The sequence below is a fragment of the Ambystoma mexicanum genome, chromosome 3p (assembly GCF_040938575.1).
Source record: "Ambystoma mexicanum isolate Mex_15411 chromosome 3p, UKY_AmexF1_1, whole genome shotgun sequence".
NCBI lineage: Eukaryota > Metazoa > Chordata > Amphibia > Caudata > Ambystomatidae > Ambystoma > Ambystoma mexicanum.
This window is the reverse complement of record NC_090925.1, coordinates 1,166,539,199-1,166,565,444: the sequence shown is the minus strand read 5'-3', so window position 1 is coordinate 1,166,565,444 and position 26,246 is coordinate 1,166,539,199. Positions and strand designations below refer to the sequence as shown.

Below are 26,246 nucleotides of genomic sequence, written 5' to 3'. Positions count from 1 at the left end.
CTCCCTAACTAAGAGAACCACCACAAAATGCAGTGATATAATTATTCCATGGAGAAGCTGTTTGAACTACCTTACTCCCTTTGATAGAATTATTGAAACCTATTTCTACTGCTTAGCCACATGAATGCGTAGGTAGGTTGCGAACAGGAACAGTAAATTACCAAAGCGCACAGACATTTAATGAAAGACCAACAATATGGAGGTGAATAACTAAATGCTTAACAATTTGCAAACTGACCTTTGGTACATCTTATCCTCATGACCGCTTCAAAGCCAATCTTCCTAGTCAAATATCGCTTCAATTCTTTCTCTAACTTCTCCACTTGGACAGGACAGTGTTGATGATGGTAGGACTGATAATGAAAAACGCTTCCTGCTGAATACCTGGAAATGCAACCTAGACGAGAGAAAATATTTACCAGTTATTTAATTAAAACCAGTTTTGGAGCACATTCTATCCAGAACAGGTTGTGCTGTACAGAAAGAAGCATGTGCGATAAAATAAAAAATGACAAATGAGAATATGAAACGCTTTTTAAAAAAGCTAGACAAATCAAACAATTTTATAGATTCTTGTAAACAACTTGAAAACAATTGGAAATGCTTGAAAACACAAAAGTTCATGAAACTTTTTAGAAGGATATCAGATTACTGGAAAACATTTACCAGAAAAGGATTCCAATTCACAGGCTGGAATTTTGAAGGAGCTCCCCATCTTTGCATGTAGAAAACTAGTCAGGATTCTTATTGGACAAAAGGGTCTTGACGCCCTTTTTAAATTTGCGCTCACCTAAGCATGAACTGTAAGTAATGAACTTGGATTTGGCCAAAGAGCAATTTGTGCCTTCATCCAGAGAACTGAACAGTACTGCCTTGTGATACAGAAGTGGGCGTGTGAGGCAAAAAAACTATAGGTGACTGTAAAGATGGATTTCCAAAATCGGCCGAAGGGAGAATTTTGGGAGGCCACCCTATGATGGTAAACATGGAAGACACAGAGGTCAGCCAAACCCAATCAAGGTAGGGTAGCAGAGCGGCAAAGCTTCGTCTCAGGAAGGATGGATGAGTGGTCTAGGGCTACAATGAGTCCACAGAGAGCAACACCAATAATTCCAGTTAGACAGGCAAGTATAGAAATATACAATAGTTTATCAGGCCTTTGAAATACACACCAACCAGATCAAACTTCTAGTCAAATATTGTCACACGAAACCCTTATAAAAACAGATATATACATTCATCAATAGGAGACATTGAATTGCTTTTGATTCAATGACCAGTGAAACAGATGTAAGTACTCAGAGGTTTTAGAAATAGAACAAACCCTTGAAGATAATCATGAAACAGCTTCCCTAGCTCTTATAACCAGTGCCAAAGTAGATACTTTTCAGATAGATTTATAAAGAGAAAATGGTATTGCCAGTGGTTGTGATTAATAAGTGAAAAAATGTTTGGTAAAGGAGAATCGCTCAATCCCAGTCCTTTCACTAGTTCTAGGAATGGCTAATTGACGAGGCATCAAAGTCAGGAAAGAGTGATTTAGGCACAAGCCTTTACACATATGTAAACCTATGGAGGACTGGGAGCATGAGGGAGACAAACAGGTAGGTTAACTTACACCCCCTGACTTAAGCAGTAGATCTGGCTGTGTTGTCGCAGCAGGAATAAACACACCATTCACAGTTCTAAAATAGGCAAAAAAGTGTCTGGTAAGCCAGATTTGTAAACAATATCTCCACAACGTATTCAAACAAATACATACATTTCCATCAAAAATATTAACAGTATATATATACAACCTATGCAAAACAGCTTCACTTTTCTTTCATCATCTTCCTGTAATCTTTTCACATTGGTATCTCTATTCCCACATAAACACATTAAACGTATAGAAATCTAAGGTACAATTTATGTTTTATTAATTTGAATCTGTTCTTTTGTTTTAATCTATTTCATGCTCTATTAATGAGGTCTCATACATAAAATACATGCATGTTTTGGTCTCTGTTGCCTTAGCTGCACCTTCCTCAGGACCAACAGGACCAATGAGAACATCTTTTTAGATGAACATTATGATTTAACATGCATCCATGGGTACACCATATCAAAATCTGATCTCATTTGGCATGAATTCATAATTGACTTTTTAAAATTACGTTAATAACAAAGGTTGCAAGCGGCAACATTGGATGAAGAAATCCACAAATTACAGTGTTTGAAGCGCATGTGATGAGAGGCGCGAACAAGTGGAAACTAAAGGACTGAATGTACTTGGAAAAAGCCAAATCAGATACCGTGTACAGAGTGGTCCGGCGCCACGTAAGTGCTAATTCAAAAATCTTTTAGTTATCCATCGGAATGGCAACTGCATTGTAAGAAAGGAACTTTGTATCCAGTGGTTCTGCGACGGGTCAAGCTAAACCCTGTGCACACTCGAAAGTCTTCGATAAGTATAAAGTGAACTGCAATTGGTCTGAGCCCAGCTGAGGGAGACCAATTGAATGTGAAGAAAGGACCTGAGCCCAGCTGAGGGGATCAGGGGTGAACCGTGAATCATCCGATAAGTCGTAAAGTGATCTGACCCCGGCTCAGGGGGATATGGGGTGAACCGTGAGTCACCCGAGAAGGCGTAAAGGGATTTTAGCCCAGTTGGAGGGATCCGGGGAGAGACACCACAAATCATATAATTATAAGTCTATTTTGTTTTGTACATCAGGCGCTCCGAATAAAGAGACTGATGGAAAAGAGACTTGAGCACAGAAGGCCCTGATGCTGGAATTGGAACTGCATACTTGTGTCAAGAAGGCCAGAGTGTGTGCTTGGCTCGAGTAAACCGCCTTGCCCCATGCTGAAAACATGGGGAAGGGAGGCCAACGGCCCGAACATCTTGACTTATTTTGTGAACACTTTTCTTTTTCATGAACATTACCCCCTCACTATTTGTAACATAGCAATAATGATTGGCAATGGGTTTTATTTTTTAGTATAGGCCCTTTTCTTTTGACAAGACACCACTAGGACTGCATTATTATTATTTGATGGTCGTAGCTTGCTCCCATCTGTACATTTGGGTTTAGATCGGCATTTTTCACCCCCATGGTGAAAGTTCAAACACCCATGAACTGTGGTCACTTGTGTCGGTCTTTGTGTCGGTGTTGTGACTGCTGATTTGTATATAACAATATGTACCTTATTATTGCTTCATGTATATTCTATGTGTATGGTAACCAAGCTTTGAAATTTCTTGTAAAATGCTGCGCCCTGATACCCCCGGGTACACTCGCACATTATAAATAATAAACACAAACAAACAAACAAACAAACTTCAATACCATGCCTTCCTTACATAAAGCAGCAAAATAGAGAAAGCCAGAAAAGACATCTATGCACCTTCGACTCCAGGGAGAGAGGAAGGGTCAGCACATGTGAATCTAAGCAGATATCAGCATCAGAAATACGATTACGTTGAGTAATGTATCCCTTCTGAGGCTTGTGGTTCTGCTTAGATGACATGCTATGCATAGACTAGCAAACAGCTTCTGGAGAAGGTGGGTTATGAGAAGGAACAGCGGCAAATATATGGCTTAGCACTGCTTGTCCCACATGTGAATCTGCTTTAGAATGTGTGTCAATGCAGTAATGCTGAGTAAAAGTATGGAACTCCATGTAGCCTTGCAAATATTGTCTAGAGGAACGTTTGCAATAAATGCTGAAGTAGCTTCTGTACCTCTGGTAGAGTGAGCTCATGGTGTGAAAGGCAGGGTCTTTTTTGATAGAGAACAGCAAGGTTGTATGCACTAACTAGCCATTTGGAGAGGATTGCCTTCCCTGCAAGGTTCTATAGAGACAAAGAGCGGATCTGTTTTTCATAGAGGTTTGGTTTTATTTACATAGTACAGAACTGCCTATCTTACATCTAATGTATGAAGGCTCATTTCAGCTGAGTTTGATGGATTCTTTTCAAAAGTGGGTAGTTCGATGGACTAGTCGACATGGAACTTGGATATGAATTTAGGTGAAAACCTAGGATGTCTTCGGAGTACTCCTTGTGGATAACAAAGAAAGGATCTTGTACTGACAATGCTTGTAGCTCACTGACCTGTTTTATGGAGGCGACGGCTACTAAGAAAGCTGTTTTGTAAGTTAGGTGTTTGAGGCTGGATTTAGGCATAGGCTCAAAGGGTGGACCCATGAGCTTTGAGAGTATCACATTAAGACCCCAACCTGGTGGAGGGTTGGAAATGGGAGGGTAAAGTCCATTTACTCGCTCAGTGAAAGCCTTGATAACAGGAACTTTCTACCAAGGCACCTTGTTTTGCGGAGTGGTGTACGTGGACAAAGCCGCTAGGTGAACCTTGGAGTTAAATACTAGCCCAGAGTCTAGTAGATAAAGCATGTAGTGAAAATAAAATTCTGGAGAACATTCAATTGGATTTAATGCTAGTGGTCAGCACCATATCACAAATCTTTTCCACTTGTACAAGTAGCAGTGCCTGGTGTTAGGTTTGCATGCCTCCGTTAGGATATCCATACACCTTTGAGGTCGTTTTAAATGTCCAAGCTCCATGACTTCAGAAGCCAGGCTGCCAAGTTCATAGACTGAGGATGTGGATGGAGTGTAGTCCCCCTTGCTGGGACATCATGTTGTAGGGGCACAGGAGTTTTATCGGTTCGCACATCGCCAGTTTGAATAGATGTGGAAACCATGGTTGTCTTGCCTGTATAGGGGCTATCAGGATAAGCGTGGCTTGTTCCTGGTGCATCTTGTGTACTATCCTGCTGAGGAGTGGTGTGGGCGGGGGGGGGGGGGAGCATAGTGAAATTTCACTGACTAGCTCATCCACAGGGCGTTCCCCTTGGATTGCGGTTGAGCAAAACTGGATGCAAAGTCTGGGCATTGTGCGTTTTGGTTTGGGGCGAAAAAGTCTAAATGAGGATAACGCCATAGGGTGAAGATATAGTTTAGAATTTCTTTGTTGAGTTGCCACTCGTGCGCCTCGGGTAGAGGGTTTCTGCTTAGAGTGTCTGCCCGAGCATTGAGTTCCCCAGAAACGTGTTGAGAGACTAGGAACATGTGCCGCTTGAGTGCCCACTTCCACATTTTCTAGGATAGCCTGGACAGACTTGGAGAGAGTCTGCCTTCCTGCTTGTTATGTAAAACATGGCAGTGGTGCAGTCTGTGAGGACTTGCACTGTCTGACCTACTAAATGCAGTTGAAACACTTGTAGGGCCTTCAGTACTGCTAGTAGTTCCAGGAGGTTGATGTGGTTGTGGGCTGTGATGTGAGTCCACTATCCGTGACCTGTGTGGTGAAGGTAATAGGCTCCCGCTCCGGAGAGTGAGGCATCTGTAGTAAGTATCGTGTGAACTGGTGGATTGTGAAAGGGTTTGCTTTTAAACAAATGTTCCTTGGACCATCAGAGAAGAGCCTGTACTAGGGTTATCGAAACAATCACTAGATCATCCCACTGACCGCTTCCCTGAGACCACTGTTTAGGTAATCACTCCTGCAATGAGCGCAGACGTGTGTGTGTGGGACTACATAAACGCATGAAGCAGGGTTCGAAACAGATTCAATGAGCAGGAGCTAAAACCAGCTCCTGGGTGTCTGGCATCCCCCAGTAGGCAGGCACTACTGCAGGGGAACCAGGAGCTAGGATACAATTTTTGTATGAACCATTGTGTTTAAATGTGTTCTTATTCCTTTTTATTAACATTCTCAAATACTCATAGTTAGTGTCACATTTACGTGTTTGGAAGGCACCAGTTGGCCTTAGGAGCCAAATGTAGCTCCTGGTGGCTGCTGGTTTCCAGTTAACCAGGCTCTACTATGGTTGAAGTAGGAGCTAAATAGCTCCCAGCGCCCCTCAATTTCGAACCCTGATAAAGCCATCATCCCAAGCAGGCATATTGCCTTGTGTACGGTTATTTGGCGACCAGCTAGATAGCGAGGAATTCACAACAGTATGTTTTGAACTGTCGTTTAAGACAAGCCCCTCCCTTGTCTTTATGATTGATCCCAGAAATTATTTTGTTTGACTGGGTATAAAACTTGATTTAATCTCGTTGAAGAACACCAATTGGAACGTAAAGTTGATTGTTGTTTGGGTGTTGTATTTGTAAATTTGAGGGGACTCCACTGTTATTCGCCAGTAGTCCAAATAATGGTACACTGGGATTGACTGTCTGCGTAGGTGCGCCGCTACCACTGCCAGTACTTTTGTGAATAATCTTGGGGCCGAGTATATGCTGAAAGGGAGCACCTTCAACTGGTAGTGTTCTCCTGCTATTTGAAAGCGCATATACTTTCTGTGCGCTAGGAACATGGAAATATGAAAGTATGCATCTTTCATGTCCAATGTGGTCTTGTAATCCCCCTGCTTTAAGAGGGGAAATACCTCCTGAAGCGTTGCCATGCAACATTGTTGAGGCTTGACATTCATGTTAGTTGGGCGCAGGTCTAGCACTGGGGGGGGCGCATTGTTCGTTCTTTCATTGGCACAAGGAAGTACGTTGAATAAATACCGTTGTATACCTCGCTTGCTGTGATGATCTCTATGGTGTCTTTCTCCAGTCTGGCTGTCACTTCCTCCAATAATATGCGCCTTTCTTCCGGTGTCATTTTTCTGTGTTTTGGCAGGTGGTTGGGTGGCTTTTGTATAAGTTCTATACGAAATCCATCTGCCACGGTAGACAACACCAACCTGTCTTACGTGATCGCCTCCCATGCGGGGGTGCATTTTGATATCTGACCTCCAACTGGAGTGGCATGGGAGGGGACCGGGAGTGGGGCGTCATTGTTTTGGTGGGGTGGAGCCTCTGAATGAGGAGACTACCTCTGCTCCTGGACCTTCTATAGCCTCTTTGAAAATTCGAGGAGGAAAATTGTCCCTGTGAGCTGGCTCGGGATGAGGATTGGTTACCCTGGCTGTAACCAGAGGAGCTTTGAGGGCCCTGCCCACAAAACCTTATTGTGTTGGAAGACCCCCTTTGGCCAAACGGTTTGTTGATCAAGAGATTTGTGGGCGTCATTCTTCCTTGGCACTTCTCAAGGCGTCTTCCACTGCCTTGCCGAACAGGGCATTAGGTTTGATTGGCATGTGAGCAACGTGGCCTGCGTTTCTAATTTGACCCCGGACTGCCTAAGCCAGGCATGGTGTTTGATTAGGGTGCCCTCGACCTGTGTGGTTTGTGGCATCTATGTTATTCTTCAAGATGCAATTGGACACTTGCTTGTCCTTAGACACAGTTTTTAGAAGTTGAGACTTAAAGGAGTTCTGGGACTGCTTCGATTTGTTGTTCCAGCTCGTCCGCCAGGAGGGTGATATTATTGGCTATTCTAGTTTGGTAGGCAGTCAAGGAAGCCACCTTTCTGACAAAGGTGTACATCTCTTTACTCTTTGTCTGGTGGGGCCTCTGCAGAGGCCAGCGGGATGCCTGCCCTTTTCCTTGTAGTGGTAACAAGCAAGGAATCAGGTTCAAGCTGAACCCTGATGTACAAGGGGGTCTGTAGGTGCTGGTCTGAATACATTTCCGATACAAAGATTTACTGCCATCGTATGGTTTGGCGTGAGGAGAGAAGGATGGATACGCCTCTGGATGGATTGCAAGAGGGTGATTAATTGAGAGGCGGATCGTCACACAGAATATCCTCCATAAAGTTGTTATCGATTTGGACCTCCTGGGTGTCCATTTTAAAATGTTGAGCAGCCTTGAGAAGGAGCTCATTATATTGAAGTTGGTTGTCGACTGGTGAGTCAGCCACTGGATGGTCTTGATTGTCTGGCGACTGGATGACGTAGATATCATCATCATATTGGTCTTGGTCATCTCGGTCTCCTTCATCTCCCTAAGATCCAGGGTCCCGAGACAACAAGGTGTCTATAAAGTATAGGTCTTGCGAGGACTCGTGGTACCTGGAGGTGACCCGGGGGTCTGGATGGAAGTGCTGGGCTGTCAAATGTCCAGACGTGCCCTTTGAGCTGATGGTTCATCCTTGGCCACCCCTCTAGCCAGTTTAGGGCCTTGAAGATTTTTTAGTTATTCAGAGTGCTTGTCCATGATGTCTACGAAGCTGGATATTTTCCTCATAATGCGATCAAAGCTCTCTGGGGGCCACTCAGTTGAATTGGGAAATAATGAGGGGGCAGGTGTATCATGTAAGGGAGTATGTACTTTGTTGTGCATGATCCCTGACAGGGTGTCTACAGAGGTAGAAAAGCCACTATATTGGGAGGTAGGGGGCTTGGACGTTAAAGCCGTTAAAGGGGGAAAAGATTTGGCTTTTTTGATAGGGGGTGGGGGCACACTGCAGCATCTTTTGACACATGTCCTTCGGCACATGAAAGGTGGGCTTTTTAGGTGCAGTGTCTGAAACGGCTCTCTGAGCCTGTTTCTAAGCCCTGTCATGAGGCAAGGACATGGACAACTTGGAGGACCTCTCCTTTGACACCATGTGGCTTTCGACAGTCGACAAAGTGGTTGACTAAGGGGTATGTGCTTGGATTGGCGGGAAGTGTGCGTGCCTGAGCCACTGGGTGGTGTCTCCGTCACAGGGCCGCTGGCCTACTTCTTGGAGTCTGGGGCCTGCACGTGGGGTTCCATCGAACCCCGGTTGCCCTCTGCATCACTAAGGACATCCATGCTGCCCACGCTGTAATCTACCGCCATGTCTATGGAGGCCTGAGCCTGCGTGGCGTGTCTGGCCCAGCATTTGGTTCGGCAGTTCTTTAGAGTATTTGGACGAAAAAACATTTTGCAGGACTTGCAGCTTTTCTCGGGGTGGTCCCTTCAGACAGTGATTGCAAACCCTGTGCGTGTCCCTCCAAGGGAACATCCTGTTGCAGGAAGGACATTTAAAGAGTATTCTTCATTGCTAATAGAGAGGTCAGTGTGGCGGCAGAAGGGAAAATAAGGGGACAGAAGAGGCATTCTCTTAATGGGTACAAGTATATGGCCTCCCCCCACTCTCCCTACTGTGAAGGGGTGATGCCTGTGTAGGCCGCAGTCGTCTTCTTGTCGAGACAGTTGATCATTGCAGACAATGGAGCCATTCGTCCAAAGCCGCAGAAGCAGTTAGTAGTGCAGCGGGCAGTAATGGGAAGGATAGAAAGTCTACATTTAAACTTTGTCTTATCAAAGGCATTAGCCAGAAAGGAACTCTGCAACTAGCGACCAACCACAATGGTGGAAAAACTCAATCTGAGGGACCTCGAGGCATGAAGGACCATGGGTACATTAGATATCACACTAGGCATAGTATAACTAACACGCCCAGTCGACGTCCCTTTTTGAGTTTTGAAAACAAATCATGTAATACTCTGCAACTACCACTAGATGTCAGCCTATGCACAGCATGTGATCTAAGCAGATCCACAAGTCTCAGAAATAAATATATATGGGATACATTAATCACCGTAATCGTATTTCTGATGCTTGTATCTGCTTAGATTCACATGCTATGCATAGGCTGACATCTAGTGGAAGCTGCAGAGTATTACAGTTGTTGTTTTTCCAAACCCGAAAAAGGACGATGACAGGGCATGCCAGTAATACTATCCCTAGTGTGACGCCCACTGTACCCATGGTCCTTCACGTGCCGAGGTCCCTCAGATTGTTTTGTTTCTGACATGAGGTAGCATGAAGTGTAGCGTGAGTACAGGTGTATCAAAGCAGATATGTATCAGAGAAGCTCATATAAACATCCATACACCTTCTCTCCAAGTGAAGGAAGGGTGGGCGCATGTGAATCTGAGCAGATACAAGCATCAGAAGAACAAGTTATTTACCAACTGGTAACGTTCTTACGATTGACGTTCCTCCAACATATTACAAATCGTTAACACGTAATGTCCACAGCTGTGTACTTCGGAAAGTTTTTCGGTAGACGGTGTCCTGCGTTGATGGCGTTGGGTCGATGTCCCTCGAAGGCCTCCATCGAGGGCGATGTCACCAGATGTTATAAATAGGACGCACGGCGCCCGTAGCCTCAGTTTATATTTTTTCCCCATAACGTGCGACATGCACTAATCCAATGCCTGCTTGACTGCACATAGCCTTGCGGAAACGTAAGCTGCAATTGCATAGGAAATTCTCCAGAGGGGCAGGCTGGGAGGGCGATGTGGAATACATTGGAGGAACATCCAATCGAAAGAACGTTACCAGTTGCTAAATAAATTGTTCTTCGAATGGATTGTGTCCTCCAACGTATTCCACATCTTTGACAGACTCCCAAAGAAGTACTAGAAAATGGAGGAGGGAAAAGAATTTAGAGTACCCAATCAGATAGCAGAATAAAGAACCGCCTTACCAAAGGCCATATCTTGACCATGGAGTGTATCCAGGGAGTAATGTTTAACAAAGGTGTGGATAGAAGCCCATGTGGCTGCATCACAAATATTCCTAATAGGAACTCCCCGCTGCAGGGCTGTGGAAGTAGCCATGCCCCTAGTGGAATGAGCTCGCAACCCTTCAGCAGGGTCCTTGCCCGCCAAACGGTAACTTTCAGTAATGGTGAAGATAATCCACCTGGACATGGTATGTTTTTTAACAGCCTGGCCCAATGGGCAACACACATATCCCACAAAGAGTTGATCGTGTACTCTGACCCTGAACATTCTAGAAATATAAAAGCTCAGAGCTCTCCTAGGGTCCAACCTATGGAGTCGCTCCTCTTCCTTACCAGGAGGAGGAGGATGATAGAAAGAAGGAAGAATCACTTTTTGGCTCAAATGAAATTCAGACACTACCTTAGGTAGAAAGGAAGGACGTACCCTCAGTAGAACCCTATCTTTGTAAAACACAGTAAAGGGCAGCTTAGATGAAAGTGCCTGCAATTCACTTACTCGAGCGGAAGTAACCGCAGCCAGGAACACCGTCTTGAAAGACAACCTCAAAGGAGAAGAGTGCAAAGGTTCACACGGAGCACCCATGAGGAATTTCAAAACCAAATTCTGATTCCAAACGGGCACCTGGAAAGAGAACGGCGGGAACACATTAGTGAGCCCTTTAAGAAATTGGGAAATCAAAGGAATCTTAAAGAACATTCTTCAGACGAGCGCTTGAAGATAGACAGCGCCGTCGGGTAACCCTTAATGGTACCCACTTGAAGGCCCCTGTGGGCCAAAGAATGCAAGAAAGACAAAACCACAGGAATGGAACACTGAAAAGGATTAATATTTTTTGTCCTCTGCACCAGTCGCAAAACTTACGGCAACGGTACAGGATTTTGTTGCTGGCCTCCTGGCCAAAAGCAAAACCATCACGTCATCCGGGAGGTCCCGATCCTTATACCTCAACCTTTCAGATACCAAACGTGAAGGTTGAGAGTCCTGACCTCTGGATTGAGAACCTGACCAAACCACACTCCACATCCTATAGGTCCAGAGACACCAACCAATCCTGAAGTTGAAGGGCTTGGAGGACTTGAGAAAGAGTGACCATCTTGAACTTGTCCTTCCGGAGAAGTTTGTTCAACCGACGTAAATCCAGGATGGGTCTCAATCCCCCCCCCACCCCTCCCGTCTTTCTTTGAAATAAAAAAAATATGGGGAATACCATCCCTTGTTCCTCTCCGCTACAGACACCAATTCTATAGCGACTTTCTCTAGCAAGGTCAAGATTTCCAGCACAAGGAGCGGATCTGGAAGCTTCAAAGAGATTCCCCAGTGGATTGTCAGGAGGCCATTGTAGGAAAGGAAGGCAGTAGCTGCGGGCTATTGTATCCAGAACCCACACACCAAATTATTAACTCGCAATTCTTCGAGATGCTGAGACAGTCTGCCCCCCAACCGGTGAACCATGCGACATGGCCTCATGACTGTTTTGGAGCGGCTGCGGCAGCGCCTGAAGGCAAAGAGGCAGCTGCCCGAGAGGCTTTGGCGCCTCTATTTCCCCGACCACCACAGGTACTTTTACGCTGACCCCTTTGACTAGCAGCTCCTCTCGTACTACCAAGGGAAGAGTAGTACCGAAAAGAACCTCCCCTCCACTGCTGTCCCCTAGGACGAAAAGGCAGAGGTTGATGCACAGCTGCACCTAAAGATTTCGCTGCAGCTTTTGAAGTCTGCAACCTCTCAAGCCTCTCGTCAGCCTTGCTGCCAAACAAATGTGCACCATCAAAGGGCATGTTCAAAAGACGGACTTGCACATCCGGAGCAAAACCCGACTTCCACAACCACGCAAATCTGCGTATAACGGTGCTCGCAGTCATGGACTGCCTAACACTGTCGACCGTGTCCAAACCCGACTCAAGGGATTCACACATGGCATCCTTACGATCTTGAGAGAGCAAGGAACCCATCCCTTTCTTCCCCTTCGGGAATATGCTCAGCCGCAAGAGAAACACAATTCCACAGATTGTGTGAAAATCTTGCCAAGCACAAGTGGAGTTGGCCGATTTCAGCACCATACTCCCAGCAGAAAAGACCTTGTGTGCCGAACCGTTGAAGCGTTTGTTGTCCCCATCAGGAGGGATGGTAGGGGACGCCGCCTGCCTCGAGGTGTCCGCAGCCACCTGAACCACCAAACTCTCGGGAGTGGGGTGAGATGAAAGATAGCTGGGATCGCTAGCGGAAGGGCAGTATTTTTTAGTTAACGATTTGTTAACTGCTGGAAGAGATTCCGGGGTGTGCCAAGCAGCCGCCACCCTTTTCTGCAAGGTCAAATTAAAAGGTAACACCGGGTCAGAGGAAGTACCTTGATCCAGAATATCCGTCAAGTCATCCTGTACAAAAGCTTCAGGAGGAGTTGACCAACCAAGATATTCCGTGACTCTATCCATCAGTCTCCTGTAGGACGACTCAGCATGACCCCCAGGCTCAGGCCTGCCCAACTCTACCTCAGGAGAAGTGTCTAAGCCACTGGCCTCATGAAGAGATTGCCTAAACTCTTCCAATTGACCATCCCCAGAAAATACAGGAGCCACATCAGGGTCAAAATGACCTCTTCTCCTCCGCCTCGTAGATGTCATCCAGAGGGAGGTAAAAGTCCTGTCTCGAGACAGCCAAGGGTCTGGAGTCCTTCACAGGCCTTACAGACTTGGAAGTAGGTTTCCTTGAAGGATCCACAGTACCAGGGATCTCCGACTGCAAATCCCGGCCAAAAGGCCCCGAAGGCGTTGAGGGCGCTGAAGGCTTCGGCGTTGAGCGCGCCGACTGTTTCGGCATCAACAGCACCGACGGCTGGTACGAAGGCAAAGCTTCGACATCCGTATCCGACGGACACGGCGCCGACCTCGAGCCCTTAGCAGGTTTCTTCGTTCTCGCTGGGTACGAGGACCGAGACCTGGAAGCCCGCCTCTTGCGACCATCCTGAGCCTTGTCCGAACGGGACCTCGAAGATTCCCGATGAGGATCGCGCCGAGGACCCGAGCCCAAAGGCGCACGAGCCACAGATCGAGACCGTTCCTTGCTGGCTTCATCACAAGGCACAGACAGAACTGTGCCCTGGGATTGGAAAATTGCCTGCATCTGCTCCCTGAAGGCTACCCATACCTCCGGAGTCGAGGACTTTGTTGAACAAGTCCCTTTCCTCGCTGCTCCATCCTCCGAGGACTGGGAAGGCGACAGGTGGCGGCGCTTCCTAGAATGCCGAGACGAGGACAAATGGTGGGAACCACTCTGGGACCGACATCCCCGGGACGCCTTCCGATACGGAGAGTCGCCCCTCCAATCGTCGGTGGACATCCCCTTAGACTTAGATTTACAGGACTTCCTGGGTTTAGAACCCCTACCTACCTGAAGCTTCCCCTTAAGCGCCCACAAAGCCTTAGCAGTCAGCGACTGGCATTTGGAACACTTGTCGGTGTCGCGACTCTCGCCCAAGCACCACAAACAAATGCGATGCGGGTCAGTGATCGACATCTTAGACTTGCAGTCCCGGCGGAGTCGGAGGGGTCGAAGAGGAAGACATTCACAAGGAATACATGTAGCGTGCTGAGTCTCCGAAGCAAACACGTTTGCAGAAAAAACAGAACTGAGGCTACAGGCGCCGTGTGTCCTATTTATAACATCTGGTGACGTCGCCCTCGACGGAGGCCTTCGAGGGACATCGACCCGACGCAGGACGCCCTCTGCCAAAAACATTTCTGAAGTACACAGCTGTGGACATAAGATGTCAAAGATGTGGAATACACTGGAGGACACAAGCCATTCGAAATACGATTACGGTGAGTAATGTATCTCTTCTGAGGCCTGTGGAATCTGCTTAGATCACATGCTGTGCATATATTAGCAAGCAGTGTTAGGAGAAGGTGGTGCGTTGTGAGAAGGTTCATTAGCAAACAGATGTTTTAGAACCGCTTGTCCCACCTGTGTATCTGTTTTGGAATGTGTGTCAATGCAGTAGTGCTGAGTGAAGGTGTGTACTGAGCTCCATGTAGCCGCTTTGCAAATGCGGTCTAGGGGGACATTTGCAATGAAAGCCAGTGTGGCTCCTGTGCTCCTTCTGGAGTGAGCTCTTGGCGTGAAAGGCAGTGTCTTGTTTGACTAAGAATAGCACAGTTGTATACATCTGACTATCCATCTGGAGATGCCATTCTTTGAAATGTGGCCTCCTTCTCTGCCTGGTACTATGGAGAAAAACAGTATCTCTTTTCCTCAGCGGTCTGGTCTTGTTTACATAGTAAAGGACCACCCTCCTTACATCTAGTGTGTGGAGTTTTACCTCAGCTGAGCTGGTGGTGTTCTGAAAGAAGGCCGTTAGCTCAATGGACTGGTTTACATGAAATGTAGAGATGAACTTCGGGGGTAACCTAGGATGAGTGCGTAAAACCAGTTTGTCCTTGTGTATGATAAAGAAGAACAAGTTACTCTCTTACCTGGTAACGTTCTTTCGATGGGATGGTGCAACGACGTTTTCCATATCTAGGACAGTAATCACCACAGCTGTGCTGCTTCGGAAAATCTTTCGGCGTCTGCGTCCTGCGTCGATGACGTCGATACGCCGCCCTCGAGGACCTCCTCCGACAGCCGATGTTATAAGTAGGACGCACGACGCCTGTAGCCTCAGTTGTAGTTTTTTCCCAGAACGTCGTGTGGCACCAGTCTTCTGCCAGTCTGACCACACAAAGCCTTGCGGAAACGTAAGCTGCAATCGCATAAGAAATTCTGTAGCGGGGAAGGCAGGGAGGGAGCGCTATGGAATACGTCGTCGGACCATCCCATCGAAAGAACGTTACCAGGTAAGAGTAACTTGTGCTTCGAGGTGATTGGGTCCTCCGACGTATTCCATATCTATGACAGACTCCCAAAGCAGTACCAATGCAAGGAGGTGGGAAAAGAATTTAGAATACAGAAATTTAGAATGCCCAATCAAAATGCGGAGCAAAGGACCGCCTTGCCAAAGGCCAGATCCTGCCCACGGATGGAATCGAGGGATCAGTGACGTACAAAAGTATGGACCGAAGCCCAGGTGGCTGCCTCACAGATGTTCCGAATAGGAACACCCCTCTGGAGGGCAGTACAGGCAGCCATACCCCTGGTAGAATGGGCCCGCAAGCCGACGGGTGGGTCCTTACCCGCCAAGCGGTAACATTCAGAAATTGCCAGAATAATCCAGCGAGACAAAGTCTGCTTAGTCACAGCTTGTCCCAAACGCTTTCCAGCGTAACCAATGAAGAGCTGATCGTCCACTCTGACCCGGGACATGCGTGAAACATAAAAGCTTAACGCTCTCCTAGGATCAAGCCTATGGAGCCTCTCCTCTTCCTTACCAGGATGTGGAGGAGGATAAAACGCCGGAAGAACAACCTTCTGGCCTAAATGAAATTCCGACACCACCTTCGGAAGAAAGGAAGGACGAACTCTAAGGACAACCCTGTCCTTATGAAACACAGTGAAGGGTTGCTTCAGTGAAAGTGCCTGTAACTCACTCACTCTGCGAGCGGAAGTGACCGCAACCAAAAATACAGTTTTCAGAGTTAACAGTCTCAAAGGGCATGAATGCAAAGGCTCAAACGGAGCACCCATCAGAAACTTGAGAACAAGGTTCAAATCACAACCGGGCACCTGGAAAGGTGACGAGGGAACACATTAGTGAGCCCTTTCAGAAACTGAGAAATTAAAGGAATTTTAAAATAGGAACACTCTTCAGACGAGCGCTTAAATATGGACAGCGCCGCCAGGTAACCTTTAACGGTACCCACTTGCAAGCCCTTGTGGGCCAAAGAAAGCAAAAAAGACAGAACCATGGTAATGTCACATGCAAAAGGATCCACATTCTTAACCCTGCACCAGTCGCAGAACTTAAGCCAACGGCAACGGTACAGGGACTTTGTTGCTGGACGTCTGGCCGAGAGCAACACCTCCATCACGTCTTCAGGGAGGTCTCAATCCTTATTCCTCAACCTTTCAGAAACCAAGCGTGAAGGTTGAGGGATCTGACCTCTGGATGGAGAACCTGACCCCCCTCTCCCTCACCGTGAGAGCAGATTGTCTCGGTAGGGAAGACGGCATGGAGGGCAGATGGACAAGTCGAGAAGGTCCGGGTACCACGTCCTCCGGGCCCACGCCGGATCAATGAGGATCATCCGGGAACCGAACCTCCGTAACCTCCGCAGTACTTGCGGGATGACAGGGACTGGCGGAAACAGAACCTCTCACACTTCCGGTTGACACTGGAGGCGAAGAGATCCACTTGAGGGGTCTCCCAAAAGGCGAAGATCTCCAGGAGAATCTCCTGAGCCAACTCCAACTCGTGAGAGATCGTGCTCTGCCTGCTCAGAGCGTCCGCCGTCTCGTCTCCGGCCAGATGAACTGCCGAGATCGAAACTTCCTGCTGGATTGCCCAGAACCAGAGCTGCATCGCCTCCCTGCACAAAGGAAGTGACCCTGCCCCCCCACCCCTTTTTGTTGAGGGAGTGCATGGCCACCGTGTTGTCCGTCAGGATCAGGGCATTTGTCCCTCGCACAGTCGGCAGAAAAGCCTTCAGGGCTAGCCTGACGGCCCTCAGCTCCAACAGATTGATATGGAGTCTGGACTCCGACCGAGACCAACGACCGCTGACTGTCAACTCGTTGGCATGATCTCCCCATCCTGTGAGGGATGCATCCGTCACGATCGTCACCTCTGGCCAGGGTAGCCAAAATGAAGCCCCCTTCATCAGATTATCTTCGACAGCCCACCACAGAAGGTCCTGGGCGACCGAGGACTGCAACTGAACAGGGTCCGACATCCTGCCGGAGGATTGAGACCACTGGAGCTTGAGTGCCCATTGCAAAGATCTCATCCGCAACCTGGCCTCTGGCACCAGAAGAATGCAGGATGCCATGAGGCCGAGCAATCTCAAGAACTCCAACGCTGGGCGACTCTGGGCAAACTGAAACTTGTGCACTATCTGCTGAATGTGAGGAGCCCTCAACTGGGGAGGAAAACACTGCCCCATGGACGTCTCGAGCACTGCTCTGATGTGCTGGAGCCTCTGAGTTGGTGTCAAATGGGACTTCTTTAAGTTGAGGGAGAAGCCCAGCTTGTGAAGGGAGTGGCAGATGACAGACAGATTATCCAGGACTTGCTCGGGAGAGCGCGCCCTGATCAACCAATCGTCCAGGTAGGGGTAGACGTGAATCCCCCTTTCCTGAGGTGCGCTGCCACCACTACCATGAGCTTGGTGAAGACCCTCGGGGCGGAGGTCAATCCGAAAGGCAGGACCCGAAAACTGAAAGTGCGAGTCGCCAACCACAAACCTCAGGTACTTCTTGTGCTTTGGATGTATTGGCACATGAAAATAAGCATCCTTGAGGTCGAGAGACACCAACCAGTCCTGAAGTTGAAGGGCCTGGAGGACTTGAGAAAGAGTAACCATCTTGAACTTGTCCTTCCTGAGGAGTTTGTTCAAACCGCGCAAGTCCATGATGGGTCTCAATCCCCAGTCTTTCTTGGAAATCAAAAAATAAGTGGAATACCATCCCTTGTTCCTCTCCGCTACAGGTACCAGTTCTATGGCGCCTTTCTTCAGCAGGGATAGAATTTCCTGTGCAAGGAGCTGATCCAGACGCTTCAAAGAGATTCCCAGGTGGATTTTCTTGAGGCCTTTGCCGGAAAGGAAGACAGTAGCCGTGGGTTATGATCTCCAGAACCCACACATCTGAAGTAATGGCGCGCCAATCTGCAAGATGCTGCGTCAGCCTTCCCCCAACCGGCGAACCATAGGACATGGCCTCATCACTGAGCTGAAGCGGCTGCGGCGTTGCCTGACGGCAAAGAAGCAAAAGCCCGAGCAGCCTTGGCACCTCGAGTACCATGTTTTCCATCTCTGGCACTCCTACAGTGGCCCCTTTGACTGGCAGCTCCTCTCGTTTTACCAAAGGATGAGTAATAACGAAAGGAACCTCCCCTCCATTGCTGTCCCCAGGACGAAACGGCAGAGGTTGGCGAACTGCAGTGCCCAACGACTTCGCTGCAGCTTTGGAGGTCTGCAACTTCGCAAGGCTCTAGTCAGCCTTGCTGCCATAAACATGTTCCCCGTCAAAGGGCATGTTGAGGGGCCGGGCCTGCACATCAGGAGCAAACCCCGACTCCCGCAACCACGCAAACCTGCGTATCACGGTGCTCGCCGCCATGGACCGGCTGACGCAATCTTCCATATCCAAACCCGACTGAATGGCTTCACACATGGTATTCTTGCCATCATGAACCATGGCAAGGAAACCATCCCGTTCGTCCCCTTCGGGAATATGTTCAGCCGCTAAGGAAACAGTTCCACAGAGAGTGCGTGAAACGTGACAAGGCACATACGGAGTTGGCTGCCTGAAGCGCCATACCCCCTGAAGAAAACACCTTTGCCTAGCCGTCAAACGCTATCAGGCGGGATGGTAGTATACGACGCCTGCTTTGCCGGGGCCCTAGCCGCCTGCACCACCAAACTCTCCGGAGTGGGGTGCTTGGTCAAGTAGCAGGGGTCACTACTGGCTGGGTGCCATTTTCGCGGCAAAGACTTGCCCACTGCCGGGAGACTCTCCAGAGCAGTCCAAGCCGCTGCCACCCTCCTCTGTAGAGCCATATGGAACGGCAGTAGCGGGTCAGTTGGTGGACCTTGGTCGAGGATATCCGTAAGGTCATCCTGAAGAAAATCTCCTGGGGGAGCAGACCATCCCAAGTACTCGGTGACCCTAGACATAAGGCGCCGGTACGTCGGCATGCGTGCCAGGCTCAGGCCTACAAAACTCCACCTCCGGAGAGGTGTCCAGCCCACTGGCATCGTGCAGGGACTGCCGCAGGTCCTCAATTTGGCTATGGCCCGAGAGAATCTCGTCTGGCACCGTATCAGGAACCATGCCATCATCAGAGCCCTCATCCACCACCTCTGAAATAAACTCAAGATGGCGGTAAGAAGGCACAGAATGTGGAACAAAGCCATGCTTGCCCTTGGCCAGAGCCTTTCTAGGGGGTTCCAACGAGCCCCGGGGTACCCCCATCAAAACAGCCTCGAAAGGCGTCGAGTGAATGGGCGTCGATGACAAACGCGCCGCCGACAGCATCGATGGCGTCGACACAGGCCTCGAGGCCAGAGCCCCGAGCGTGTCCCTTGACAGCCTGGGCGCCAATGGCGTCGACGACTTCTTCGGAGGCGGGGCCTCGAAAGAGTCAGTCGACTACCTCGGCGCCACCTGCGTCACCATCTTCCTCGAAGACACCACAGGTGCACACGGTCTCTAGCGCGTCGAGGACTGGGACCTGGACCGGGCATGACTAGAACGATTCCCCTTGTCCGAGCGGGACCTCTCCCGCGAATCGTGCCGACCACCCGAGCCCGAAGGCGTGCGAGCGGTATCTCTCGACCGATCACGACAGACCCCACTCGGAGGCGCGGACCAACCAATGCCCTACGATTCAAGAATCGCTAACATTTTCTTCCCGAAGGAAGCCCATTCCTGCGGCGTCGCATGCTTGGTGGGATAAGCGACCCGCTGACGGGCGGAGTCCTCGGATGAGGACCGGGAAGGCGACCGATGACGGTGCTTCCGGGAGTGCCTCGAAGAGGCAGAGGAGTGGCGGGACCGACTCCGGGATCGAGACCCACTGGACTTCCGACGACGATGCAGAGAGTCGCCCCTCGAATCGTCCGTCGAAAGCCCCGCAGACCTCGGCTTCTGTGATTTGGGACACCTTACCTACCGACAACTTCTTGCGCTCCCGCAAGGTTTTGGACGTGAGCGACTGGCAGTCGACACAATCATCTGTGCCATGGGCCTCTCCGAGGCACCAGAGGCAGGTGTCGTGCGAGTCCGTCACCGACATCTTGGACCCACAGTCCCCGCACTTCTTAAAGCCCGGACGCGGGGTGGAAGACGAGGTCGACATCTTCACGAAGAATATACTACACAATACGAACAGGTTTGAAGAACCAAGAAAGAACAAACTCCAAAGAGTCGAGGCGCGCCGAGATCTCCGAAGCGAACACGTTCGCAGAAAAAAACTGAACTGAGGCTACGGGCGTCGTGCGTCCTACTTATAACATCCAGTGAAGTCGGCCGTCGGAGGAGGTCCTCGAGGGCAGCGTATCGACGAACAAAGATTTTCCGAAGCAGCACAGCTGTGGTGATTACTGTCATCGATATGGAATACGTCGGAGGACCCAATCCCCTCGAAAGGATCCCGCACAAACAATGCTTGTAATTAACCAACTCTTCTTATGGAAGTATTAGCCACTAAGAAGGCAGTCTTGTAGGTGAGGTGCTTAAGACTTGACTTATGCATCGGCTCGAAGGGTTCCTCCATGAGCTTAGCGAGTGCTACATGGAGATCCCATCCTGGCGGTGGGTTAGAAATGGGAGGGGGGAGTCGTTTTACTCCCTCCATGAATGCCTTAATGAATGGCACATTCCACCACGATACTCTATTGTGCGAGGTGGTGTAAACAGATAAAGCCACCAGATGACCTTTATAGAGTTGAAGACTAACTCTGAATCCAGCAAGTGGAGCATATAAGTTAGAATTTGAGATGGAGTACATTCTATGGGGTTTATTTGTTTAGACTGGCACCAAACTATAAATTGCCTCCACTTGTCTAATTAACAGTGCCTAGTGTTAGGTTTTCTTGCTTCCTTTAGGATGTCCATGCACCTCTGTGGCAGGTTAAGATGTCCGAACTCTATGACCTCAGGAGTCATGCCTCTGGAATCACGCTGCCAAGTCCATGTACTGAGGTTGAGGGTGCACCGTATTTCCCCGTACTGTGTGAGTAGGTATGTTTGGCACAGGAGTTTGATGGGGTCGCACATCGCCAGTTTGTGCAGATGTGACTACCATGGCTCTCACACCCACATTGGAGCAACTAGGATGAGTGTCACTTGTTCCCTGCGATTCTTGTTCATGAGAGGAGTCGGCGGAAAAGTGTAAGCAAACCTCCCTGACCAGTTCATCCAAAGGGCGTTCCCCTTGGAGCTTGGTTGTGGGAATCTGGTCACGAAGTCTGGGCATTGCTTGTTTTCGCTTGTAGCAAACAAGTTTAGCGTGGGGTAACCCCATTGAGAGAAGAGGATCTACGACCTCTGGGTCTAGTTGCCATTCGTGTTCCTCTGGTAGGGGACCTCTGCTTAAAGAGAGTGCTAACGGATTGCGTTCCCCTGGACCGTGTTGTGAGGATAGGACTATCTTCCGTTTGAGTGCCCATTTCCAAATTTGTTATACAAGTTTGGACAGATTTGGAGAATGTGTTCCCCACCCCCCCTCGTTTGTTGATGTAAAACATAGCTGTTGTGCTGTCGGTGAGGACTTGTACCAACAGATTTTTTAACTGTATCTCAAATGCTTGAAGGGCTTTGAATACTGCCAGCAGTTTTAACAGGTTGAAGTGGTTCTGTACCGTGGCATGGGTCCATGGGTCCACAGACCCGGACCTGTGTAATGAATGGGATGAGCCCCCCCCCCCACCCTGCAAGAGTGGCGTCGTCACAATCACTTGCACCTCTGGGTCGTGGAAGGGTTTGCCCCTTAACAGATTCTCCCTTATCCACCAACAAAGGTTTTGTACTAGTGTTGCGAAACGACCACAAGATCGTCCCATTGACCGCTTGCACGAGACCACTGTTTCGCCAACCACTACTGCATAGGGCGCATGCGCAGGGTGTGAGTGCAGCTCCAGGTAAATGCAAGATGCCATCATGCCTAGCAATCGCTTATCTGACGACTGGCTTGATAATTTGGTATTTGCAGTAACATATTTTGGACTCTTTCTTCTGAGGGGAAGACTAAGGCCCCTCTAGTGTCTATTACAGCTCCTAGGAACTGTTTGGTTGTGCTTGGCACTAGGCTTGATTTTTTTCTTGTTTATTGAGAAGCCCAATCAAAAGAGAAGATTTATCGTTCTTTGGATGTTTGTCCTGCAAATTTGGGGGGTTTCCCCTGTAATCAGCCAGTCGTCCAGGTAAGGGTACACTGGGATTGACTTCCTGCGCAGGTGCGCTGCCACCACCGCCAGTACCTTTGTGAATACCTTTGGAGCAGAGGCTATGGCAAAGGGTAGCACTTTGAATTGGTAGTGCTGATTTGCTATCTTGAATCGCAATAATTTTCTGTGCGCTGGGAACATTTCATATCCAGAGTTGCCAGAGGGATTACTTCTTGTAGCATAGTCATGCAGAATTCTTGTGGCTTGACATATTTGTTTGCAGGGCGTAGGTCTAATACTGGGGGCATTGTAAGCTCTTTCTTTGGCACAAGGAAGTAGGTTGAATAAATACCCTTGTTTACCTAGTTGGCCGTGATGACTTCTATGGCATCCTTTTGGAGCAGCGTCGCGATTTCCTTGAGAAGGATGCGTTGTTCTTCCTCCAAGTTTTTCTTCTGGCGCTGGGGATGGTTCCGGTGTTGCTGGATTAGTTCCACACAGTATCCGCCCGCCACAGTGGATATCACCCATTTGTCTGAGGTGATCCCGTCCCATGCTTGGATGAAGTTGGAAATGCGCTCTCCTATAGGAGAGGCATGGGAGGACACCTGGAGCATCGTATTCGTCTTTTGACGACTTTAGAGCGTCCTCGACTGCCTTACCAAAGAGGATATTGGGCTCGATAGGCATATTTAGCAGAGTTGCTCAAGTCTCCTGCTTAAAACTGGATTGGCGAAGCCAAGCATGGAGTTTTATAATCGTGCCTTCTGCAATTATTCTTCCCACATTGTCTGCGGCGTCTAAATTGTTCTTGAGGATGCAGCTCGAGACGGCTCTGCCCTCTGCTATCATCTGTGCCAATTGGGTCTTTAAGGGTTCTGGGGCTGACGATAGTAGTGCAGACACTTCGTCCCATTTATGGCAATTATAGCTAGCTAAGAGTGTAGTATTGTTAGCTATTCTAGTTTGAAAAGCCGCAGAAGAGGCTACCTTCCTGCCCATGGTATATAGGCGCTTGCTTTCCTTGTCAGGTCGCACCTCCGATGAAGTTAGGAGTACCACCCACTCTTTTTCTTGTGGTTGTGACCACGAGTGAGTCCCGTTTAAGCTGTCCCCTAATATAGAGGGGGGTCCATGGGAGCTGGGCGGAAGAGCTTCTCTATGCGTGGGTTAACCGCACGCGTCTGATTTGGTGTTTCCAGAGAAGGTTGGGTCCTTCTCTGGACAGATTGTAGGATAGGAATAAACTGAGTTACAGATTTTTTTTATCCCCCAGGATATCCTCAACAAAATCTTTGTCCTGTTGGAGTTGGATTTCTTGTGTTCTGATTTGAAAGTGTTCTACCGCTTTAATGAGCATGTCATTAAGAAGGGGCTGGTTATCAATAGGCGAGTCAGCCATTTGAGGGCCCTGGTTGACGGGAGAGGCTATAGTGTACATCTGTCTCATCATCCGCATAGTTTTCTTTTATGCCCTCTTGACCTTTATAAGTATCTACAGCATCAGCATCCTCATCATAATAGTCTGTATCAAAGATCTACGTAGGGAGGCTCAACCTATGGTGAAATATCGAGGCTGTTCAGACAAGACTTTTTAGATGGGGCTTGACTAGTAGGGGCATTTACGATGCCTTAGGAGCTAGAGGCGGCTGTAGTAGTAGGAGTGTTCTGGATGCTTTGCAAAGCTTCTGGAATTTTTTCAAAGAAATTGCCAATAAAGGTCATACTCCTCATGACCCGATCCATGTCTTCACATGTCCATTGGGCCAAGCTTGGAATGGACAAGGGCCTAGTGTGGGAGTGTGGGGGGTTGCAGCTTTCCTCATATTAGGTTATATAGACATCCAAACATGACTCCAGACCTAGACAAAAGTGGCATAAATCTAATATCCTTTTAATGCTTTGCCAACTGTCTTTCAAGCAAAATTATATTTTCCTGTGTATCACTTTAAGAAACAGCTGATGCACTAGTATTATAATGATTTATCTTGCCCTGGTTTTTAACATTTTAGAACCACATTTCATCTGAAATTGGATTCCCAAAATAATAGTTTCTTTCTGCGTTAATTTCCTTTCGTCTGTAAAACATAACAAACCCAATCTTTCTCATTTCATCTATTTCACATAACGGAATAGTTGGTACAGTGCAATGAAAGGGATTTGTCTTACCCGCATTATAGTAGTTCTATCAGAGCAATGAAACATCTATCCTTTTTTCAGTATCCTAGAATGAAGATGTTTCTCATGAGCACACTTGGCAGGGGCGGCAGCCAATCAGGTTGCTCAAACCACAGGGTTAAGGCAACAATCCAATACTCTGACCTAGGTATGCACTGCGTACATCTGCCAATAAACCCAGAACAGTCTTCGTTCCCCCAGTCCTGTTGCTACACCAACACTGCAGCCATGCCTCCCAGTTTCCCTGCAGTGCAGACACAAACACAAAGGAAATGTAAGAGGGGATCAGCACACAGCCCCACTTTCCATTTTCATAGCAGCCATCTTTGGTGAGTTTATTTTCTCCAAAGCCCTCGGCAGCCCCTTCGAGACAAAGATTGCCATTTTCACCTTATGATGCAAACCTGGCATTCTAATAAATAATCTCCCATTCCATGGACTACACTGGTCGGCAACAGCACGGATCCTCATTAAATGATATGAACTTGGGACCTGAGCAGTTACTATCTAGTACACCATGTGGAAGGGGCGATCATTAAACATCTTTCTTTAGCTTGTTTATTCTTTAGATAAACATGCGTCAATCAACTTCCATACACTTACGTACAGGCATCAATCTATAATCTTCGGTTAAATAAATCAATTGTTTTTCTGAAGCTCCAGTCATTCAAAAAATTCCCTGCCCCATTGCTCACATACACTTTTCACATGTCAAAGTGGCTGCTGTATTTCAATGAGTATACAAAAGATCTAGCTAACAAATTCATGTACAAATCATACTCTAGTTTCATGATGCCTCATCTGAGTCTCCGTCTTTTTTAAAGTCAACATGCCAAGCGCACCCCCTCTCATGCAATTTGTTTGCTGACAACTTTGTACGGGATCAAGTGCTATATGTTCCACATCCAGTTATTCCAATAACATTTCTATTCCCAATTTTGTCTGTGGTATTTTAGGATAAGTTTCCTTTCTAATTTGTACTATCCAATTATTCCAATTTATTCTTGCTAGATAATTAGTTATCCAATATTGCTCTTTCAAATACAGCAACGATAGAACTAATTTATTCATCTTTAAAATGATCTTGAATGTAATCTCCTATGTATGCAATAATTTATAGTTTTAGAACATTAATGCTGGCCATTCAATAAACTCATTCAGCCCACTAGATGTTTTCCCTTGTAGAACAAAATGTCCTCTGTTCTACAGTTTGGATCGACATGATTTCATCAAACAAATATACTATTTCTTTTGCTGTATGATTATGTTCCAAAAAAATGTGCCAACATGCTACTGTCATATTCAAATCTATTCTGGACTTATGTGCACATTTTAACAGTTGTTGTATTTTTAACTATAGACATTTCAAAAAAGGACATTCAATGGAATGGTATATTTAACCTTGGTTGATGCACAGATGGTATGCTCAGTCAAATTTATTTTGATACACAAAGGAATCAAGTTGTTTTGGCGACTAATCATTAGCCAAAAGGGAAATGCCCCATTATAGACAGAATTCCCAACATTTGTGCCAGTGTTGCAGGCTTTAGATCAGTTTGTCTTCGGGCTTAAATTAGATGTACAATATTCTTTTATGTGCTTTTCACCTTTTAATAGGTAGTTGTAAAATATTCCCCAATTTTAAATGTATTTTCTAAAATGTTGACTTAAATGATTATAACTAACAAACTATTCTCTTACATTCTCTTTCATTGCTGGTGTTAACTGATGAGGTAT

At 47.6% G+C, this 26,246-nt stretch overlaps 1 protein-coding gene across 1 annotated transcript in view; it reads right to left on the bottom strand.

Moving 5' to 3' along the window:
* The window catches only part of SEC24A (SEC24 homolog A, COPII coat complex component), a 1,330,430-nt gene that overhangs the window by 491,660 nt on the left and 812,524 nt on the right, over nucleotides 1-26,246 (bottom strand). Inside the window, exon 15 of the mRNA XM_069652570.1 lies at nucleotides 239-397. Within this exon, the coding sequence (XP_069508671.1) occupies nucleotides 239-397 (159 nt within the window). The remainder of the gene's footprint in view (nucleotides 1-238; nucleotides 398-26,246) is intronic.